At 34.4% G+C, this 24,100-nt stretch overlaps 1 protein-coding gene across 3 annotated transcripts in view; it reads left to right on the top strand.

Moving 5' to 3' along the window:
* The window catches only part of LOC132696714 (neurexin 1), a 157,579-nt gene that overhangs the window by 34,950 nt on the left and 98,529 nt on the right, over positions 1-24,100 (top strand). For 2 of the 3 annotated variants that reach the window (XM_060661705.1, XM_060661713.1), the window contains exon 3: positions 8,252-8,305. The exons of the other annotated variant lie outside the window; for it this stretch is intronic. In XM_060661705.1, the coding sequence (XP_060517688.1) occupies positions 8,252-8,305 (54 nt within the window). The remainder of the gene's footprint in view (positions 1-8,251; positions 8,306-24,100) is intronic. 3 annotated transcript variants of the gene reach the window in all.

Genomic DNA, 24,100 nt, shown 5'->3' on the forward strand with positions numbered 1-24,100 from the left:
ATCAAGCCTTACCCAACATTGTGGTATATTATTTAAATATCCTAACATTATTTTAAAGTATCACAGCAAAAAGAATTGTTAAAAAAGTAACTTCCAGTTATACCAAGATAAAGGAACATTTTTTTAATAGAGGTGTTTAGGTTATGACCTTTTCTTTCTAGATATTAATTACTATTTATTGTTTTTATGTAACTGCAGTGAAATTTTATTTTTTTGTATGGTCATCCCACTCTTATTTAAATTAAATTAAAATTTACGTATAGTGTCTATGCTCATTCGAAAAGCCGTTTGTAAATCTTAAATAATATAACTTAGAAAGGGGTTCTTGTGATACCTCAATTTAAAGGCATCGACTGGTACTTTACGAACTCAGAATACACTCGTGCTATTGTCCTATACGAACCGACAATGTTTTAAAATTTGTTATTGTTGTACTTTTGACTTTTTGTAACACACAAGTTTATTTTACAGCTTGTACTTTCTTATTTTGTATTTGTATATTTTCTTTCTTATTTTCTATCTTTTAGCTCCGCCCCTCTCAAATAATATATAAGTAGGTACAGAGCAAAATGCGAGCCAGTTTCAATTAACCTCTGAAGAAGCCAGCAGATGATTGGCGAAACGTTAGCAAATACGATTGATCAACGATAATCGACGCAGGAACAATGCAGAAGATTTGTAAATAGTATTTGAGTGGCCTGCGGAAATTTCTTCGTTTGAAAAGTTTTATAAACCCTGTTTTTTGGTTAACAATTAATTTAAAAATATTTCGTGGTCCCTCCAATTTACCATATTGTGTTACGGTGGAGGTTTTTGTTGTCTTCGGCTTAAATCTCGATTGTGGATGTCGTGGCTAAAACTATAAAATTAGTATAAAAATATTTTTTTATGACACTATGTGTGGTCTCCAGAATAATACCAACATGAAATTAAACTATATAATTAATCTAAATTTTTTCCAACCCAACTCAACGGCCAAGTTGTGGTGCCTCAATGCTAAAACGTACATGACGTTGCGAAACGACAAACCTCGCGCATCCTGCAAAGGATCGTGAGCCCGAAATTCGACACGTTCAATAAGGGTTATCGGAATCACAGCAGACATTCCGAACCTGCCTGTCAAGTTGGGATTTGCTGCTTAATTACTGACATTTATCCTCGGAGGATTAAACGAACGGCCGACTGGACCACCGCGATTATTTTTTAGATAAAAGATTATCATTGTCACTTTATATGTTCTACGCTGACGTTAGAATTTTTAACGTACACGGTTTGCACTTTATTCAGAAACTACTGATTTTAGAAAAAAAAAGTTTATACAAAAGTTTTATGGTTTAAAGTAAGTGCTGAACCGACATTATTTTTAAAATTTTAACCGGACACTATACATTCTGATATTTTTAGAATTATAGGTATTTTGAACCGCTTTGAGAAACCATATCAAAAACACGGGCGTCTCATAACAGAAATATTTTTAAAATATTATTTAATTTAAGACACCCTTTATAATTTGAAAGTACCTACTCATCGCAGATCATTAGAAAGAAGTCTTCTAAAATGTGTTTAAAATTTGATCAAGTAGTCATTACTGCCAGCCGTGGAAGACCATATTTACTAAGAACATAATCTTGCATAAAAAAATGTCTGTCCAGTACTTATCGGTAGTTCCTGAAAAAAGGTACAAGCCCCTAATAAAGTGCTCACCCTGTACGTAAAGATTATCAGTATCGCTATGTTCGTGGCAATTTTCATGCGATATGGGATACACGAAACGACACATTACGCTGGGGTAGCAATTATGCGAAACAGCTTACGGCGACGAGTGCATTTTTCTGATTGCCTAAATGATCGGTCGTTAGAGAAAAAGGTCACTTTATGCATTAGAAGTAATGGTCGCAAATGCAGACCTGACTTCGTCAAAGCAAAATGGAAAGGGGAAGAGCAAGAACTTCACTTTAAGATATTGCAGACTGCTTACCCCGGTGGATATATGCAAAGTTAAAAGTATAGTCGCTCTCTAAATTTTATATATGAAGTGCCATTATTATGCACTATTCTACACGTTCATAAAATTTATTGTGGTGTCAGTAAATTAAAATTTATATAATCATATATGATGCCATTTATACCGGGCGATGCGGAAAAATATTTTGTGGTTCTAGTTTCAGCGACTTCTTCCGTAATTTTGAAGAAACTTCTGGAGCGGTATAAATGAAGCAATGCACTCCGACTCAAAATGTATTCGTATTGTTGTGCAAAAATACACACCAAAACTAACGTTTTACGCTTTGGGGCTTAAATTTAAATATTGAAACTACTCTTTTCTTGCAGTGTAGCTTTTTTTGAAAACGAGGAAAATAATTTACTCCCAGGAAGAATTTAACATTTTTATATTGTAAAAATTACTTTGGAAAACAAAAAACCATATTCTTCAAATTATTCTATGACTTTTATAATCAACAAATCAAAAAAGTATCTCCCTTTTAATAGAATTACAAAACTAGTGATAATCCAATAAGTATTGTGTGCTATGTGTGCCAACAGTGTTTATCATCAACTCTAATAAAATGAATACAAAAATGTTTAGCGCCCAAGTAAAAGATGATGCCTTTGAAAACAGAAAAGACTCAAAAGATTTGTTTAAATTAGCTCGTCTCTTTCAATCTGAATATGTTTTAAATTATTTGAATTGTGACTTATAATCTTGCCCGTTTTCGCAATTCCTATCACGTACGATCATAAGAACGGATTTGTCCCTAGGGAGCTAAAATTTCCATATCCTTTTAATAGAAAATTTTCATTTAAGTTTGGTTGACGGTATTAAGGGCCTTGAACGGATTAGGCTACAGTGAAGGAGTCGGTTTCTTTTCATTCCTTTTTTCATGTGGGGCCCAATTCTTGATTATGGGAGACGACATTCGTCTTATTATTTTCTCGTTAAATTGACTGTGATAGCACTAATATATACGAAAAAGATTCCACAGGTGCAAGAATTAGAACCCTGTGGTGATATGACCAAAGTATTTGCGATCTTTTTTTTGATTTGTGATAACGGAGTTGTAATAATATTTCGTTTTTGGATTGTAGACAGATCACTAAAAGGGCCTTAAATGCGATAGACGGTATAAAAACGAAGTTTGCCAAATATTTTGTAATAACGAAACTTGGTATATGAGAAGTTTTTAAGATATTTTATTGCATCGTAGCAAAAAATGTTGAAACGTTGAAAGCTTGAATTTTGAATATTTAGACGAATACATCTTCTTTCCATCCTGATCCGTATCTGACTCATTTCAAATGAGGTTTATAACTTGTTTAACAAGAAAAGTCAGCCAATTTGCTTACACATTGTAAATAAAAATAAATTGCACGGCAAAATATACAGGAGCGAGAATATTTCATCAAATGCAAGCTAGTAAATCAAAACGAAATAACAAGCGAGTGTTGATTGTGTGTATGCACGACTCCAAATTTTGTTCGAGGGTAATTGAATTAACAAAATTGATATAATAACCGTTAAATTTTAGCTATCCATATTTCGTTATGTGCAGCACGCGAAGCTCTATGGAAATATTTTTCATATACGTCAACTAACGTGATTCTATAATAACCAATGAAATGATTGAATTTCGTATAAAATTGTAAATTATTCAGTTTCTGGATAAATAGAATGTATAAAAGCGGTGACAATTTTGTTTCTCTCAACGTACGTATCAAAATGAAAAAGTCGACTCATAAACGTAGAACATTTTCATCAAAACTTAACGAAAGTATAATTTGATTTTGGTCGATTGATTGCTATCTATGATAAAACACCACATTTACTATTAGATTGTTTTATTCGCAACATTTTATAGAAAACCTTCGACTTCTATCAAGGAAATACTGATAATCACGTACAAATAATTTCCTATAAAACTAGAATACTTTTTTGGCATTTTAAGTTCATAAAACTTACCTTTTCCCTAACAGCAGAGAAGCATAATTACTGAATATGAAATCATCCGGAGAATTAGTCGGCTTCATTTCAGTTTTGTGGACACTGTATGTCCTTAATCGAGGTACAATTCCATATAGTTTCGTGTAAACACAGAGCCCGTGCTTCGGCGTTTACCTATGACATTATCATGTCCTGCCTATCGATCCGGCTGCAAGTTTGATGCACAAATATTCGTTGCATTTGTAAAATGAATATAATCGAGAATAAATGCCGAGGGCCCCCTATTTAAATTAATGGATTTTAATTCAGCGGACACTTATTGGCTTTATGAAAGTAATGGATTTTCGTTGTATTGCTATTGGATTCGCGACAAAGGCGAGTGTTGATATATAACACACGGATAATTAGGAAACGTGCTTTGAATGGATTTTTCGCACCTCAAAAAAAATCTTATTCCCACCGCACCATACGAAACAACATTCAACATACTATCTACAAAAACTTCTGAATTCTTCCTGCGTCGGTTGCTGTTGAGTCGAACTAGCTAACGTTTCGCCAATCATCCTGTTGGCTTCTTCAGAGCTTAATTGAAACTGAATAAGCTAACAGGATGATTGGCGAAACGTTAGCAAGTTCGACTCGACAACCTTCCGTGGCAGGAAGAATTCAGATGTTTTGTAAATAGTATTGTGGAAGAAATAAAAGAAATCGCTTACCCTCAAGGAGACCTGGTTACACAAAACTTCAAGGTATACGAGTCGCGAAATTATTTGGCACGAGCGGTGCGAGTGCTTAATAAATTAGTGACTTAAAAAGTTTTCCAAATGTTTTGCTTAATAAACTTCTTCTACGACTTCTACTACATTAGAATTGACACAGGTCAAAATTCAGACTGTGCGGTATAATCTCCGAAAACATCCGATTGCTCCCAAAACCGTGCGTTAATATCCAGAAATATAGTGCTTTTACAACTAACCCCTGATTAACTTTGCCTGGTGTTTATTACCCAAAAACCGCAGCATCTTGTAGAACACACTGCCGAGCAGACTCTTACCCGTAACCATTCCAGGACCGTCCTAAGAATTTATCTACCTACACTAACAAGCGGGATATAAGTATGTCTTTAATCTTTTTCGCTGAGCAATTCTTCAAATGAGTACATAAAAAAATTAGTACCATGTAACAATTTATTACGTTTTATGTCCCCTTTTGAATTTCTTATAAAATTGTAAACATTGAAAACAATTTGCTAAGGTAGTTCGTTTTCTACATTGTTATTAGGTTCGACTACCATCTCCACTTCGTCTTCAATTTTGCGTTGTTTTCGATGTCTTCTTCTAACAGCCGAACATCTGCTTTATTCCACGGTCTCCGCATTTTAAAGCGGTAAAAAACAGGCACCTTGAAGAAATGTTTAATTGTAAGATTCTAATAAATATTTATCTGTATTCTTGTCACGTACTTTTATCTACCGCGAATATAATCTATAGTTTTAAAAAAGACTTTTGTTGTTTACAAATCGAAGAACTTGTAGAAGACGCAAAAATACCAGAAGAAGAATGTCGTTAATCGACAGGCACACAAGACAAAACTGGAGAGATCACCGTCAAATACATCCGTAATATATGCGAACATATTGAAATTTAGATTAAACTCTTAAGCACGATACATATCATCTGATCTTAAAATAAACGCTTCTACTTATTCGAAAATACCTCGCAGCATCAATGCTTAATCAAATTTAAAACGGTCAAATAAGAATTTCAAGTTTCTACAAATATTCGTTACGGTCCATCTCAGGGAAGACCTACTTAATGCAGATTAAATATCTTGGGGTATCAGTTTTACCACGGTTCTGAGAAGGTCTGCGGTTAAGGTACTGGAAAATACTTAAAACGTCAAAGCAATAAATGCACTATATTTTTGGTCGTTCCATATAACAAAGTAACGTTTCCCGCATGCTAGATCGGTGCATAATTAGATATTTTACAAAAGAGAGTAGAAAAACACATTTAAAACTCACAGGTGATTATAACATGCCAGAAATAATGCCGACACGATCGTTCCATTAATGGTTGTCCTCACACGTCGCAAGCAATTTAACGTTTACTCTAAAACGGGATACGACAATTAACATCGTAACGGCATTCTGCGGAAATTTTCATTATGAGGGAGAAACTTTATTACCCCCATTTAAAATAGCACAATATTCGGATCCCATATGTAAAACTCGGCGTCGAAAATTTTAACTCGGAACGACGGGGTTTTCATCTTGAAGCGCGGTTCTGGAAAATGCCCGTAATTTTGTTTTAAATAGAGACGCGGAAACGAAAAGTGGCCATTTTAATTTCCGTCGCTGTGAAATGCGAAATTGACTTTATCAGAACGTACTGAGTTATATCGCACGATAAATTGAAGTTTTCCGCTTGCTGTTGGTTACAGAATCGGCCAATATTAATGTTTATTTACTCATTTTCGTCGTTAATATCATCGAGGTAGTCGATACATGTTCCCAGTAAGGAAATGTGAAAATATAAATTAGGTAAAAAGACAAAATGCTGGAAATTATTTTTGAGCCTCTGAAAATAACGACTGGGCGCAATTGTTATCTTCAATTTTACAACTCGCTTTCTACAAAAATTTCGAATATTTACCATAGTTACGATGTAGTTTAAATTTTTGTTTAATGCTTCATTATCTCGTCACCAAGTGAAGTTTTCTGATATAATAGCGACAAAAATAATTTAGTGAAATATCTATCATCAGATAAATCAAAATAGATGAAATGAGAAACCAACAACCAAGCGAAAACCGCATCCCAATATCTTTATCCTAATCTAAATTGTGAATAAAAGAACTTAATGCTCAAAAAAAAAGTTGGACTTTTCAGTCTACTGGCTGTTATTGATGTTTAATTATGCCGAGTGTTCCAGCCAAAACGCTAGATTATTTGAGATGCCAAATGGTATTCAAAATCAAAATGAAGTGTCATTTATCTTTGTTACTTGTTTACAACACATTCGAAGGCCACCAAATTACCCTTAACTGATATTCCTATATTTTGACTTGTTTAGCAGTTTTTAGGTATTTAGTATTATTATTTATTCTTCCATTAACACCAAAACTAATGAATTATTGAAGGCGCAACAATTTTATTAATTATTGTGGGGGTAATATGCATATAATTAGTATTTTTCGTCTAGACACTGGATTACGATGACAAACATCAAATAACGACGCGAAAGATGTAAATAATGGGCAAGATGTTTTTATTATGTAATTTGATGCCCTTCGAAGGAATTGTCAAAAAAAGTAATAAACAACAATGAAATTTCCTTTTGATTTCAAATATCATTTTGAATCCAAAACAAATTAGAATTTTATTTGGTGAAATCGAGATTAATAAAAAACATTAATAACAAACCATAAAATGGATTTTTTCCCAATATTTAAGTTTTTTTGAGCCTTAAATTATTTTAGCCATATTTCAACGTATTATGTTGAACCCGATGAATAAATCCGTTTTAAACCTTTTAGCTGTTCCCAATGGAGGACGCTTCACGGTCTATTTCTGATAGTTTGAAAAAATCATATTTTTTGTCTAGGGCCATACCGCAAGACCTTTAAGGATGAGATTTGATAAACGAATGTTTTGAAGGAACTTGTTTGGAGTGTACAAAAAACCTTGTATTTATTTTTTGCTTAGTGTACAGCTTTAAATTTTAAGTAAAATATTCTTCCCTGAATTGGAAAGAAATCAATTATCAACTGTTTTCCAGAAGAGTTACTACAAGTCAAATATTTTTTTCAATTTTTGAGCAAATTATTTCCTTTAGAAAAATAATAACAAAATTACACCCAGAAAGAATTTAGGGTCATTTGATAGCGCAGGTTCCAAAATATACATCAAATTCGAAAGCTTCTCTATTTATAATAAACATTTGGACGCATTTTATCATAAACATTTTGACACCATCGCTCTGTTTAAATTAGTCTTAGAGCCTTCAGCGCAAAAAATGTTGCAAAATTTTCGGTCGATTTTATTATTTTTCTTTTCTTCTGTGCTCGTTTTCTTTCGTTTTAGATTACCGTGTATTATATTAATTAAGTGCATTGATAAGTCATAACCCGTTTTGCCTATAGAATTGTGTATTCTGTACAGAAAGTACATTTCTATTTTATATAAACAAAAATTCAGGGAGTGAGCCGAAAGTTTAACACATTGTAATTGTTAATATCCAACACGGCACAAACATGTAGCAAAAACATATAACGTAGCAAAATCCAAAACTTTCATTTATAATTTTGCAGTGTGACGGTCCCATTGTCCCTGGAACTGAAAGTATATGCCTCCCGCAATCTAGGGTGAGTTTAAACTAACAAAAACAACTGTCAGTAGTGTGCAGGCAGAATTTTATAAAATGCTTCTATAGTTTTCCTCTGTATTTCCCTTGATATTTAGATTTTATTACGAACATGCGGTACCAAACACCACAAGTCGAACAGCTATGGGATACAATTAAAGTGCATGTTAATTTTGCTATCATAAGAGGCTGGAAGCAATTTTTAAAAAACATTTCATTTAATACTTTTAATTTTTCCAATTTTATAAATTAAAAAATGAAAATCTAGCATTTTGCAATGTTCAAGAAACTATTCAACTATGTATGAAATATAAAGGAAAATATCGTAAGCCGCCAGAACTTCCTGTCCATTTTAACAAATGACAATTTTGAGAAAAAAGAATAACTAACTAAAACTATCCTGCATTTTTAACAAAGATTATGAAGTGATGATGATGATGATGATTTGTTTATATTCGATTCAGACGGGAGTAACTTCTTCCTCTATTTCTCAATATTATTTGTTAACGTTAACCAGCTTAGCTAATTCAAAGACCCATAAACTTGCGCAAAATGAAATACATAGTCATTTTCTTCCGCAAATGGCGAAGAAGAAGAAGGGGGACAAGAAGATATAACAAAGCACTCCCACCCACAAGGACAATTAAGTAGAGAGCTACAAGGGGGAATTCTGAATTAGGAACTCTTAATGAGATCTTAGATATCCACTCAGTAGCCAGAGAAATAGTCCTTGATGACCAACAACTTCATTTTAATGGCAGTCCTCCTTTCAAGACTTTAAATTTCGTATCAGCTTTTACTGGACCCATCTGAAAATATAAATAATCTGAATTGAAAAAACATCAATAAAAAAAATCAAAAATTCATTTATTCCACAGACTCCTGTAACATTATTTACAAATCTTCGGAATTTCTGCTGGGTCAGTCGCTAAAAACTGGTATTATACTCTACATTTTCTACGATTCTACATAATGGTGAAAGAGGTAAAAACAGGAAAAGCGCTTAAGATTGTTTGGTTGTTTAAAGATGACTAGGGATTCAGCCTGGATTAACAATTCCACCTATTGCTGGCACCATTCATTTTTTGGCACAATATCTAGCTTCTATATTAAAACCTTTTACGGGGAAAAGTCGCTATTCCTAAAACTACCAACAGTATTTCAGATCTATTTGAAATCCTAGAATCGAGAAACATGTTTTCTATCTTAATTGAAAAATGCTTGCCTGGAATATATTTTTCTTGTAACGCTCAAATTTATAAACAAATATTGGGAACGGCTATGGCTTCTCCATTATCACCAGCCATCGTAAATATAGACGCTTGTCAGAATAAAACCCTTGACAATGTTTAATAAAAACAAAATCTATGGAAGTGTTATATTGATGATACTTTTGTTATTTGGTCTCATGGTTAAGAATACCTCCAAGATTTTCTTAACCATTTAAACTCTACACTTTATGAATTAGATACTAGTAATGATTTCCTATTCTCAGCAACCCCACACCTGCCACGGTGGTCCTTTCTTACATTGAAAAGTTTAATTTCAAGTTCTTAAAAAGTATAATGCTAAAATCAGATTGTCCAAAAAATTTCGAAATGTCAAAGACAAAATTTCGTTTGAATCGCCAGAAGTGTACAGAATTTCGTGAGGAAAATATCAAATAGGTTAAAAGAATATGAAAGAACTTTAAGACTAAAATTTTTGCAAGCAAAAAATTGTTCTCGACAATCCATAAAAATCTCTAAATAACCCCTCTTGCAACTCAAGTGTTTACTTTTCATCAATATGCGAGTCATCTGAGACGATGTTTATGCCAGTTTCAGTTTAGCTCTGAAGAAGCTAACATGATTATTGGCAAATTGTCGGCGAGTTCTATCCATAATTAACAGTCGTAGGAGGAGTCCAGAAGTTTTTTTTAAATAGAATAAAGATTCATGCATTTAAGGGTAAATAGGACACAATCACAATCGCAATTTTTTTTATATAAATTACAATAACGCCTTTCGACCCATATTGACAGATGTCAATCGGCATATACTATATAATAAAATTTGCTTTTCCCCTCAAAATAATAGGTGTAACAAACATACAGAGAATACAAGCAACTTATGAAGTATTTTTGAGGATGACATTATCTCTCGAACCCGATGTATTTGACTTTCAGCTTGCTTTATTCAAATGACTAAGCTTAGATGTAATTAACTTGTGCATTTACATATGTCCCTTTGTAAGTAAAATTGTTGCAAATGATATTGCACACGCTTGCAGCAAAGCGTAGTCAAAAATACTTAAAGCGCTTACTTTTCCTCGCCGACCTATTCATTTTAGAGTCTCTAATTAACGTTATTAACTTTGCAAAAAAGACTGTGGCAAAAAAAAATCACGACCGGCGTCGCAGAGGAACTAATAAAACTTTTGCCGGTCGCATTTTCCACATTAATATTTCATCTGGTAACAGTGCGCTTTGGCGAAAGAGCAGGTGGACCGCCAGAGATTTGGAAAACGTTAAAATATTAAATTTACTGCCGTTCCGTTGCGTTAATAAAACTTTTGCCTTTAAATAGACAGTACTATGCAAACTAGCAAACCATAATAATCGAATGGCGTGCTAAAAAATGCTTTAAATCAAATATAATTCGCCCGTAATTCCCACGCTGTTCGCCAATTTTTCATGCAAATCGGTACGTTCACAATCGTTCCTTTCTACTGTAGGTTGTTGTTTGGTCTATGGTGTTTAAAACTGTATAGGGTGAGCGTAAAGTAATATCGGACCAACATTGCCTCGATTTTAAATTATATTTCAATGCTTTGGTTGACATTTCCAACCGATATCAAGAGAATAACGAAAAAACTTAAAACCAACACAGGCCAAGTATGACTGTTGGTTGCTGGTGTGTGACGACTTTGTTGTGGTCCTTGAAAAAACTGCTCCTTTGTGCAGTGTGGCTTCCTATGAATTATTATTGCTCCTGACTAAAAGATTTGGTTTTGTTTTTCCTGTAGGTGTTGTATCATTCCAGACTTCGTCGCCCCTTAAAGCGAGTTTTCGCAATTAGTGTCTTAACCGTTGGAGACACATGTCGACCGAACCGTCGAGACATAATTTAAAACAAACGCAATGGAAGTCCTCCTACGTCCTTCCGAACAAACAGAGTGTAGTGTTTTATTTTTCAGAAAGCACATTCTTTGCTATCGTAGAAAAATTCACTAGTAGATTGTAGATTGCGAGACCTAGGCTGTACATACGATGCGTCCCAGATGCATCAGATCGCGGTTAAATTGACAGCTTCTAAGTGATGGCTTGTATGACATAATGGATTTTCGGAAAGAGCAGAATATTTCCAGTTCAGTGATGTTTTACAAGTGCACAGCAGATGTTGTCACACTTCGTAAAGTGGGCCACGATTTATTTAACATTAAGATTAATAAGTAACACATAAAAAAGCGCACAAACGCATTGGCTTGGCCTCCTAGATCCGAAGAAATTTTTTCCTCGATTTTTTTTTTCAGGGACCACAATCATACAAAGAATGAGGTGTACGAATTTGATCCTCCCGGGAAAAACCTTAAAACAAAGAGTTTTGGACACTGGTTCTAAGAAAAATAGTCACCAATTACCAAAAATGTATCCATGCAAATGGACGTCATTTTGCACTTAGTTAAAGGAACTTCTTTTCTAAAAATGTTCAGCAAAATGTATGAAAGCAACTGTGGCAACGTGGCAATTTCTGAATAAAATTTTTTTCATAATTTTCTCATCGCTCTAGGTTAATCGTTGGAGAGCATTTTTGATTTTTAATGAATCTGTTGATATTAACTTGTAAAATTACCTAAGGGTCCACCTTAGGTCAGCCCTCAATTGATAACTTTGTTAGTCCTCGGGACGGAAATTAGTTTTTCCTTTTATCTATCCTAGATCTATCAAAGTTTTGTGGGAACGTATTTCGTTATTTTTCGTCCGCAGGCTAAGGAGCATAGGTTGGTATTTTCTGGATTTGTCCTGCTTCCGGCGTTCACTCTGTCTCGCTAATGTTTCACCAAACATGGTGCTGGCTTCTTCAGAGCTGAGGTAGTTATTAGTCGAAGTGTGACTCATCTCAGGTTTTAGGATAAGCAGAAAATCGAGTTTAGAAGAATTTTTGATATTTATCGGCGGCATTTTCAACATACATTAAAAAATACACTTCACAGAACCACTCCACTCCATTACTTTCTTATCCCCTAACAAAAAACATTCTGCCAAATAATCTTGTAAGAAAAAAATAGAAAAGAAAGGTGGTGAATTCTGAAGTGCATTTTGAATATTTTTTATTTCCTTATAGAAGCGAAACATTCTTGTTTTTCCTGTTGTACTTAAAAAATCCTTAAATCGAAATAAGACACAAATTGCAATTTGAAATTGCTCGCTGCCCTAACCACTGCGGTTGAACGAAATTACTGACACTACTTGATGTACCCGATATTACCGCGCTAGGCCCTTGTCGACTGCCCTGAAATTTGCCATTGCACGGCATATTGAGTTTATCAGGGAACTTAATCAGTCTTCCGTTCGGAATGGACTCAAAGACCTTTGCCAAGTCTCAAATTAGCCAAATTGCGGAGCAATTCCGACAGTCTAACCGGTCGTCACACTTTCGCAAAGCGCCGGGATTGTTACGGTTTTAAAATGAGATGGACGCTGGTTCGTTATTAACACCTCGTTACCTCGCGATTTTACCGCCTAGCCGGGAGTAGCGGCTAGAGATTAGAGAATAAGTTCGAGTACCAGTGCCATCGATTTGAAGATGGAACAAAGGTTTTAAGCTTAACAAACGCGGTAGGTAATCAATCATAATTATTTTTATAAAATTGACACGTACACAATACAATTACCATTCCACTATTCCATGTAGCTATTAGAGAGGTAGCGGCGTAAGCAGCCGATAATTTCCGAAATTTGTGAAAAATTTTTTGAGAAAGTCCATTCAAGATGCGCGTTAGCAAGAGGTAAAATTACGCGTTTAAGCAATCGGGATTCCACAACGAACATGACCGCTCACAGATCGCTAATAAGTTTGGATAAGACAGTTAAGTGTGTGGAAATCGCTGTTTGAAAAGAAAATGGCGCAAAGTGCAGGTTAGTGGGTGAAACGTAGAGGCGTGCACTAAAAATCATTCTTTACGAAAATATAAATTTCAGCTGCGCCGCATCAATTCTTACCACCATTGTTAGATGTCCCGCCCATTCTGTTAATATGGAAACTTTTGAACCCACCATCGATATTTTACAATCAGTATATCAATAACAGAGAGACATCAGTTCGATAGTATTTCGTCAAAATATGCTTAAATCCCAAAAAGGGACCTATTAATCATAAACAAAAGTGGCCCAATATATGTATCACTTCAATAATTCCAAACGAACCTGTAAATTAAGACATAATTTATCCCTATAAGTTTAATATGATTCAAATGACAATCAAAAATTTTAATTTTTCAAAGAAATTTCCACAGACTACTGTAATACTATTTCTTCCGATATTAACTGAAACAGTTTCAGTAAACCCCTGCAACATCAGTATATCAAGAATAATGCTCAAAATAGATGTTAGTTTAGTTCGAGTCTATTATTACCAGATTTCCGCTTTTCCTGCACTAGCTTCGAAATGGCACATCCTGTATGTTGCAAGTTTAGTGGAACGCGAGTGAAACATCTTCTATACCTATAGTGATTTTGCGCAATAATAAAGGTCCGAAGAGTGGGTTGTATTTTTTATGATGAGGCGCTGACCAGAAACAGTGAAACTTTAACTTTAATTTTGATGTAGGTACAGCGGCAGTTCCCAAGAAAGTTATCATGAATCCTACAACTCCTGTTTTTTTTTAAATTACACATAAATATGCTAAAATGAAGGAATTAAGTTAGTTATTTTGTTTTGTGTATGAAAATAGTAGCCTAGATCAATCGCCCGTCGGACACAGTCGGGTCACCTCAGTCATCGACTTTACCTTAACACTAAAATTACTTTCTATAAAACACATTCAATATAACCAAGAAAAAAATTACTTAACCACTGACATCCACTAATGAATTGTCGTTCTATAGGCTCGAAAGCTATTTCTGCTCTGCTGCTATCGATGTGTGTTTATAAAGCAGAACTTTGGATAGTCAATTGCGCACATAACGGAAATTAAATTGGCAGTGAGGGTTGCCACGTTTAAACTGATCAAAATCGCGAAACACATGTGTCATGAAATCAGTTTGTCGGTTTAGCAATTGATCTTTTTCGAAGGTCGATACACATTGTAAAACTTTTAAGATTTTCTAAAAATTTCGAGTCGATTGTAAAAGGTTTTGTTGAAAATTCAGTATTTTTTTTTAACGACAAAGTGCCCGAAGTTTGTCTCGCCTCCTAGGAGCTCGCCCCATTAATCTCTTTTCAGTATTACGTGTTTAACCTTACAATACGATCGGTAAAATGGCCGACGGCAAATTAGTTATTCTCCGTTTCACTTTAACAGTTGTTGTTCGTTGAAAATTGCAAAACTTGAGCATTTTATAGCTTTTCTATATTTTGCCGCCGCCGGAATACCAAAACGAGCGAAATTTCTTTTATGCAAATCGCTTTTGGAAATTTCGTCGACATATTTTGCTCAGGTCGGCAGCTGTTTCCAAAAGCAGTATTGAGTACAAATTAAAGTCTCTCACTCTCTAAACCTTCCAAAGATTGTCTGAAGATGTCTTCTTTGGGAGAATGGGTCCAAGTATAAGACAGAAACTAGAAACATTATTTTTGAATTGTAACGGTTTTTTAACCATCTAGAGTTAATATTTAGTAAGAACTATTAAAACTATTTGAAAAATAAAGTTTTGTTGGCAGGGATTAGTGTATCTGTGTAGATACAACCTTATTCTGAACAGAACGTAGTTTTTCCAAATTGGAACAAATTCCTTGCCAGAATAGCAAAAAAAAAATTAAGGTAGCTTCATAAATAATAGAAAAAGAAGGCCAATGCAAACGATCGTCAATACGCACAAAATTATAACAAATTAAGATTTGGTAGGTACATTTGAAGGTTATATACTATTTAGAAAACTAGGGGGAATCTTCCTGATTCTTCCTTTCAGAGCTTAACTGAAACTGAGGAAGCCAACAGAATGATTGGCGAAACTTCAGCAAGTTCGACTTAGTAACCGTAGGTTATTTTTTTATCCCGTGCGACATTATCAGATTTGCGAGTGCTCTTGTTCTGAAGAGTTAAAATTTTGAATTAGCTGCTCCTCCTAAAAACAGTAGAAATGAGAGAATGTGAATCGATGTCGCCATCCATGACAAAATAACTTAAATTTTTGGTTGCAATAGTAGTCTATCCACCATGACTCAAAAACTTTCGAAAAGCAAGATGTCTGTGCAAATGGTTCATAAATTTCAGCCACTGATTTTAGAACGCCTTAGTTCATTTGGAAATATTCTGGATTTAAAACAATTGTTTGTAAAGGAAGTTAAGATGTATTTTTTAAAAATATTTATAGTACCATTAGGCCTTATAGAGCTAAACCGCGCCACGTGATCTGATTTCGGCGGAAGTGGAAAGCCGATGGTAGTCGTAGGACAGAAATAAACCAAAATGGATAAAGTAGAAATGAAATGGAACACAGAAATGAGAAAACTAATTTTTTGCAATCTAGCATTTTATACCCTTAGGTAGATACAGGGTGAAAAAGGAAAATGTCCATTTAAGCACATCCACAGTTATTATCCTTATTGTAGGAGCTGAAATTTTCAGAATATGAGTATAAGGATATGGCGTAAAAATTTTTTGGTCAATAATGTTGCGTACGGTCTAAATCAACTTTTGTTTTTTTTTATGGGCGCCATATTGAATTTCAACATTTTCAAAATCCTCTTTAAATGCTTTTCGATCATGTGTAACACATTTTTGTTTGGTTGAGGTAAATCCCTAAAAATAACAGAAATAAGATTTCCGACTTTGATATTGCTATTCAATTTTATAACACATTTAAATAATGAGGGGACAAGAAAGGAGTCAATAAAATTGAAGAGGGAGGATCTAGAAAAAAGGTTAGCAAAATATTCATACATACCTTTAAAGGTTTGTATACTTGATTTTTGAGATGACCCCATACAAAGAAATCAAGGGTACCTTGTAGACCATCTCACTGGTTCAAGGTTCGTCTTATTGGAAAAACATTTGTTGCAGAGCCCCTAATGGAAGGTTCATAAGATCGTCTGTTACGTCTGTTTGTACGAGGTTTGAATATCTCTCAGAATTTAAGCGATCTTTGAAAAAATACGGTCCAATTTTGTGGGTGCCCAAAATACCAAATCAAACGTGATGCCTAACAAGCTAGTCGTGGATTTACACAATTAATAAATCGGCACTCATCCGACCAAAGGACTTTTAAGAAAAAGTTTCACATTTCGTTATTTTTCTGAATAAACCACTGGCACAATAGAATTCTTTTAACCGTATAATTACGAATCACCAGCAATACTCACCAAATTGATGGAAAATCAACGCAGCTATATCAATCCTGAATTCTTATTTTTGTAAGTTTTCCGGATTCATCTTGACCGAACATTACACATTGTTGAAAAGCGTTTTTAAAGAGGATTTTGAAAATGTAGAAATTCAATATGGCGGCCATAAGATGAACAAAAGTGAACTTCGGCCGTACGTAACATAGCAAACCTAATTTTTTTTACGCCATTTTCAGCATCTCCATATCCTTTTAACCATATCCTGAAAATTTGAACATTTCATCTCTCATAATAAGAATATTGCGGTTTTTCAAAAATGAACATCCGATTTAAAATAGAATAAAGCGAGATTATTTTTTGGCATTAGATTCGCTTCTCTTCATCCGCGACGCTGTATCTCATATAATTTCTAACATACCCTCTCCATGTTTTACCGGACACCATGTATATTCATTTTCAATTTGATGTGTTTCATAAAGTTGCGCACTACCAAAACACACTCCCTCCTTATTAAAATTACCGATTTTGAATCTCCACGGGCGTTAAGGAAACAAATTTTTTTCGCCTTTCGGAATCAAGTATTGTCATCTTTTTGCTAAGCACTTTACATCGGCTTGACTCCTGGCTCCTTTGTATTCTGCTGCGATCCTTTAAGCCGCCGTGTTTGAGAACGTCAGACATACTTAAACTCTATTGTTAGTCCTTTGCTAATATCCCTTCAAAGTCCGATGTGAACTTCCACCGCTGTACACAATTGTTTTCACTGAACACGGCAGTAGATAATTAGACGTGTGACGTAGAACAGTATCCTCGATTCTGCTCGCACATTTAATTCAAAGTTTAATTCACAACGTGCAACTATAAAGTTGCTGAGTGGCACATGGCGAAACTATTTAATAAGGTCGTGTAATTATGTACTACAGGAGCTTGACAAGAAACTAACTAGGAGCTATTTTTGAGTCTCTGAAATCACCACCAAGGGGCGCGACTGTCCTCTCTATTTCTAAAAACCCGATTTCAATAAAAATTTTAACAATATTAACAGTAGTTAGAATGAGTACTGTTTTAAAGCTGAATATTTTCTGTTGTAGTGGTGAAAAAAGCCTTTTTCTAAGACTACCTGGCAATACTGTTATGAGCGAGGCGATTATACTTATAGGCAACCATGTACACTGTGTGCCAAATAAAACGACCCACTATACGATCTGGAAACCCATAGGAGATACGAAAAAAAGTTTCCTACAAAAGGACTCTAGTGAAGATTTAAAATATTATAATTTTGTTGATACAGGGTGTCCGAAAAGTGTTCTCTCCGATATCAACTTTGTTATTTAAAATGGAATCCCCTATATATTTCAACTTTTTTGGAATCCTTGGTCAAAATAAAGGTCACTTTCCTAATAAATTCCTATTCAAATTTTGTATATTTTATACAGGGTGTCCCAAATAGGTGGTGCCGTTTTGGCGAATCCAATTAACAAAATCTGAAGATTTTCAAATGGAACAATCTATATTTTTATTCAGATGTCATTTTTAGGACAAAAAATAAGGTAAGTTTGTAATTTATATTGTATTAAAATCTTATTTACTCTTTGAGATATTCGAGGTGTAAGATAACATCCGTAATATTGTTGATTTTGGATATTAGTTATTTCTACTTTCTGCTTCTTTTAGAGGTATAATACTCCAGATATACGAATAAAACCTATTGCTAACAATATAGGGTGACCATTAATTGAAAAAAATCGACTCTATACTACACACTTTTACAGATTTAATACAACTTCAGAATTCACATTTCAAGAAACATTTAATTAATTATTTAATTATCTAGGTTGATTGAAAATACCTAAAACCAATACGTAATAAATTTGAATAAATAAATCTATAAAACAACAAGTTAACTAAAAAGAGTTCGTTAGTTCAGTCCATAAAGTTTAGTTAAAAATGCTCGTTTCCTCTGGCATCAAAACAACAAAGTAAAGAAGAAATATCAAAATATAATTGGTAAAAATGACAGCCGCGAAGTCCAGATTTTACACCCATGGGGCAAGGATCGTGTCAATAAATCTCGAAATAAATATACAGTTGATGACTAAGGAAAAAAATCAGACAAGAGATTCTTCTTAAATAATAGTGATGAGGCTAGAAATGTGTTCTCCAGCATTATGACGCTCAATACAATGTGTATTGCAGAGACAATATATTGAAAATATATTACAGTATCACCAAATTTAAGTTTTTTTTAGTTATTCGTTTCTGTTTTTTTTGTTTTAAAAATTTATTTATTCAAATTTGTTAACTTGTTTAGTTAGCCTATAAACTTTAATTAGTGACTTTTGTTATTAACCTCGAATATCTCAAAAAGTAAGTAGAATTTAAATATAAGATAAATTACAAACTTACCTTATTTTTGACCTATTTGGGACTCCCTGTATAAGATGAGGCGCATCTGTGAGAGTAGTGTATCATCTCGTTGTATCGTGTATCATATCTGGATTAGTAGCGGCACAACGCAATTTTATATGGGGCAATCAAAATATGAAAAAAAAACACATAACCTCAATTTCTGCCTAAACTGTGCAAAATTTGAATAGGAATTTATAAAGAAAGTGACCTTTATTTTAAGCAAGGATTCCAAAAATTTCGAAATATATAAGTTGATATGGGGGGGAACACTTTTGGGCCATTCTATATCGACCAAGTTATAATGTTTTAAATCTTCAGGGGAGTCCAAGAAACTTATATTGCATCGTTTTATTTGGCACACAGTGTACACATAAATAGTCCTTTTTCGTGTTAAACGGTGGTAGTCGTGTGAAAGACGAGGGAGAGAAATCCGAGTTTTAGTGGAGTCCTGACAACGAGAAAAGGAAAAGACAAAAAAAGGAGTTAACAATTTAGGAGCGGGATTCGAAGTAATGAGGATCAAGATTGGACTGAAGCAGTGAGTGGAGAGGCTGGCCAGTTGTGACGTGCAAGAAAAACGTAAAAATTAAGACATCTCTATTTGTTTTGTAATATCGAGAATTATCTTTTGTTAATTATATATTAGGTTTAATTTGGTCACTAATCAATTGCAAGTGTATATTTAAGTGGTAGCGCGTGTAACACAGTTTATGAAAATTAATTATACATGGCCTTTAATAGAAATAATGAAATCAATGTAATTGTAATTATATTTAGTGACAATATTTCGGTTAAACAAATGTTTTTATCTGAAAAAACACTAAGTATCTTTCATATCGTATAACGCTTATTAGAGTAACTTAATTAATTCTCGACCTATTCAACAGTTTTATAATATTGATATTCTAAGTTATTAAACTACTATTATGTTATATTTTGGATAGAGTGCTTCAATACACATTTTACTGTTTATAAATAATTCAAAAATTTTACTAAATTAGTTGATTTTTAACAATCGAATAGTTTTGGTAAGTTGACTTAACTTTGAAGAGATAAGTGACAATAAATTAAACACCAGGTAATTTTATACACTTCAAAGTTATTGTACAAACAGTGTTGGTGATGGATAGCAACACTGTTCGATTATAAATATCATTTTGCATCCGAAATAGTAAATTATTGTTTTGTTAGATATTAATAATTAATAAAATATTTATATTTTAGGTTAGGGTAAAGATATTGAGATGCGGTTTTTCGCCAAGTTGTTAGGCGCTTGTCTTGCTATCTAATGCCAATTTCTAGAACTGTTCGTTTTACTATTAACGAAAATTTTCCTAATCGGTAATAAATTTGACTCTGAAATAATCTGGGAATTGCGAAAAATATTTTTCCGTATTTTCCAGCTGCTAAAAATAATATCGAAAATGGGATTTCCGTTATCTATTTTGTGACGCTTTTTCCTCGTTTTTCAGTCCTGTTTACGGAATTGTAATTTAAATCGAAATTGAAAATTGCGTCTGAAATTTTAAAATGTTTGAGTTGAAACTGAAATGGAAAACGATTTAGCGAAATGCCGGTATTTTATTTTTACGAAACCATATGTATTGGGAACACAAATGCTGACGTCGCGTCAAAGATTTTAGCAACAGGTATTATTCTACTGGTTCTATGGTTACGTTGCAGCCGTTTCGTTTATAAAATCAACCGATTCGATTCAAAACTCTGAAACCTAAAACTTGAACTAATCCTTGAAACCGATATTGATATTTTAATGGTGAAAAGCAGACTAGAAAACTGCAAAATTGGATTCTTAATATAATCTACACCAGAGCTGCAATATACACAACTAACAATATTTTAGCGGAGAGCAAATTGTTGGACATGCGATAGTTATACAATTTTGGAATTTTAAATAATATACACAATAATTTTTAGAGTTCTAGTATTATGTCTCTATACACGGAATGTAAAATTATGATTTCAATCGGTATAAAAAAAAACTAATTATTAAAACGTTTCTTATTTTACATAATGAAATATTCCAAGAAACAATGTTATTCTTTTCGCAGAATTTTTACTTGATTATATTATGATTCCAAATAACTTAAATAAATCAATCTCCAAAGCAATATAACATTAACATAATGTAACAACTCACCTGGGATTAGCCAACACGGAACTGCTGTTGGTTTAATACCTCCTTTCTTGCAGAAGCGTAACGCGTACATTGAAATGGGCATCAAAAACGAAGTATTTTCTGTCAATTTCTTCCACTGACGAAGCTTCGTGACATTTGTCTGCTCACACCTTTAAATAAGTTTTTTTCGGCATTGGGTTACCATTTGCCCATACAAATGTAAGTTACGAATGCAAATAAGTACTTATTTGAAACCTGTCAATTTTGAATTAGTTTTCTCAATTAATTTTATTGTTTGCTGCTTAACTTGCAACTCGATGGAAGAAATGGCCGGCATGACTTTCGTACTGGGATCTAGCGAGAAGAATGCATTATCAGGTCCTAGAATATACAAGCAACAGTATACCGATAGAGGGCAGCCTTATAAAGGACAAAGAGTCATATCTACAAAGTATTACTCTGTGCCACAGAAAATCCACAAGTGAGTGATTGATAAAGTAAGCAAGATGCATCCTTATTATGTATAGCTTTATTAAGAATAAAAATGATTATCAGATTACATCAACATTTGGTGAATGAAAAAAACGATTTTTTCGGATATTTATTTACGGATGAATCGACATTCCAGTAAAACGGCTGTGTTAATTGCATTAAAACACCCATTTTATGATGACACACAGCCAGGAAAAATGCTCTTTAAATGTTTGAGGCGGTATAATAGGAAATAACATTGTAGAGTATGTTAAGAACTTTTCTAAAGTGAAATGATGCAGAAAGTGTGTTTCCGTCATGATGGAGCTCTACTAATGTATTTCCTCATAGATGGATAGGAAGAGGTGGTCCGATTAGATATCCACCTAAATTTCTGTGGGGGTATGCTAAAGACTAGGTTTATAAAAATGCCTTAAAACAAAACAGGATAAAAAACAGAGCATAAGTGCAATTTTTCAAGCAACGAATAAAGTTAAAGTGAATTAATATATTTTCTTTGTTTTGCAGTTTTTTTCTTGGTTATTTTCTGTTTAGAGGAAATTGGACTTCGCTTGTTTTTTCTTTTTTTATTTCTTTTCTTTTTTCTTTGGCTTATGTTTGTGTGTATTTCTCGATTTTGTTCGAGTTTCCATTAGACCTGGAATTTCATTGCTCATCCACGGTTTTTTCTGCTCTAGGTTCCTTGCTAAGTTTTTTTTGTTTTGGTTAATTACTATATTTGGTTGTTGATTACTGCGCAACTCATAGACGAGGTGGATAACTCAAGACGACTTTTGATTCTTAGTGCTGCCATCTTTCAAAGCGGTGTCGCGAGCGCCATCTCTTTGTCCCATTTTCCCCCAGTGTTGGCGCATTTATTTTTTGATGACATATCGCATCCAAACTTTTGAGGGTCTGTCCGCTACAATGTTGGTTGTGGAATGCCGCAAGGTGATTGGATTCGTGCTATCATCGGCATAGTCAGGGCCTCTATAGTAGTTATATATCAGAAACAGGAACATACATCAAAAATATTATTAAGATAATTGTTATTAAATATTTCATGAGTGTTATCCAATTTGTTTTGTATATGGATTTAAAACCGATACACTTTAATGTTAAACTTTCGGCTTTCGGTTGACTCGATAAAGTATATCATCATAAAATTCCAGCACAAACAGAAAACTCATTCCAAACCAATGCAACCATTCTCAGTTTTAGTTGCAAGGTATAGTAATATTTTTATGTAAAATGGCCAATACTGTTGGTGTCTTTTATTGATCCGTATGGAAATGAATTTCTGAATGAATTGACATTTTAATGACATGTTCGCATGCATGTCGTTTCCGAAAGATATTTTTTTCTTATGCGTATTAATACTCAGTTCCGAGATCGTTGTCAAAGGCGACATAGAAATTCTAGATCGTGGAATCGTCCCTATCGAAAGCGACGACATGGCCATTTTATTCTACGTCACCATCAAAAATACATGCAAAGACGATATAGACCTTTCCCTCGGCATGGTGCGCTGTTGCGAGGAGTTAGGCGAAAACGGATCCGATTGCGAATCAATTACCTTGATCGGAGGCAACATGGGCACGCTGTATCCGGCAAAGGTTAAAAATTTCACCCTCGTCTACCCGAACCTCTACGTCATGAACCGTCGCGGCGTTTGCAAGGTGGCCGTCTCCTGCAGAAGCCAATTCAAGAGAAGAAAAGTACTGATCGATATCCCATTCGACACAGGTAATCGAAGAAAGTCGTGCACTACGGTCGATCAAGACCCTCTGCGAAATTGTAATCCCGTGGATTGCCTGGCGAAATACTCCGGATGTCTGAGTTACTTTAATCCGTTTCGCAGACGATGCGAGGGCGTTCCAGTTTGCGTATCCCGTTCTCGAGATCTCGCTTATTCTCCCTACGGTAACGAATGTTTCGACCCGAATGTAACGGCCTCCAAAGAAACTTTGGAAATGCTCGACAAAAGCGGTGACACTTGTCCCAAAGTTTCCTTGCTCAACTCGATCTGTCACTACGGCGTCGAGACGCAAGAAGGGGAATGTAACTGTGGAGGTCGGTGGACCTCGTTCACGTCCGCCGAAGGCCTCTATATACCCGGAGTTGGGCAACGTCATCTCTGCAACATCGAGCTCGGAGATTGGTCTTACGTCAACAGGACGCGCGTCCGGCTTACCACCATCCTAATCGCTGTGTTCGCTATAACCGTCGTAACCAAGGTTCTTCTTCTTCTGTGCATCCTCAATTGGTGCTACAGGTATTTTAGAAAGGAGAG

The sequence above is a fragment of the Cylas formicarius genome, unplaced genomic scaffold (genome assembly GCF_029955315.1).
Source record: "Cylas formicarius isolate icCylForm1 unplaced genomic scaffold, icCylForm1.1 PGA_scaffold_10__41_contigs__length_53128322, whole genome shotgun sequence".
Taxonomy (NCBI): domain Eukaryota; kingdom Metazoa; phylum Arthropoda; class Insecta; order Coleoptera; family Brentidae; genus Cylas; species Cylas formicarius.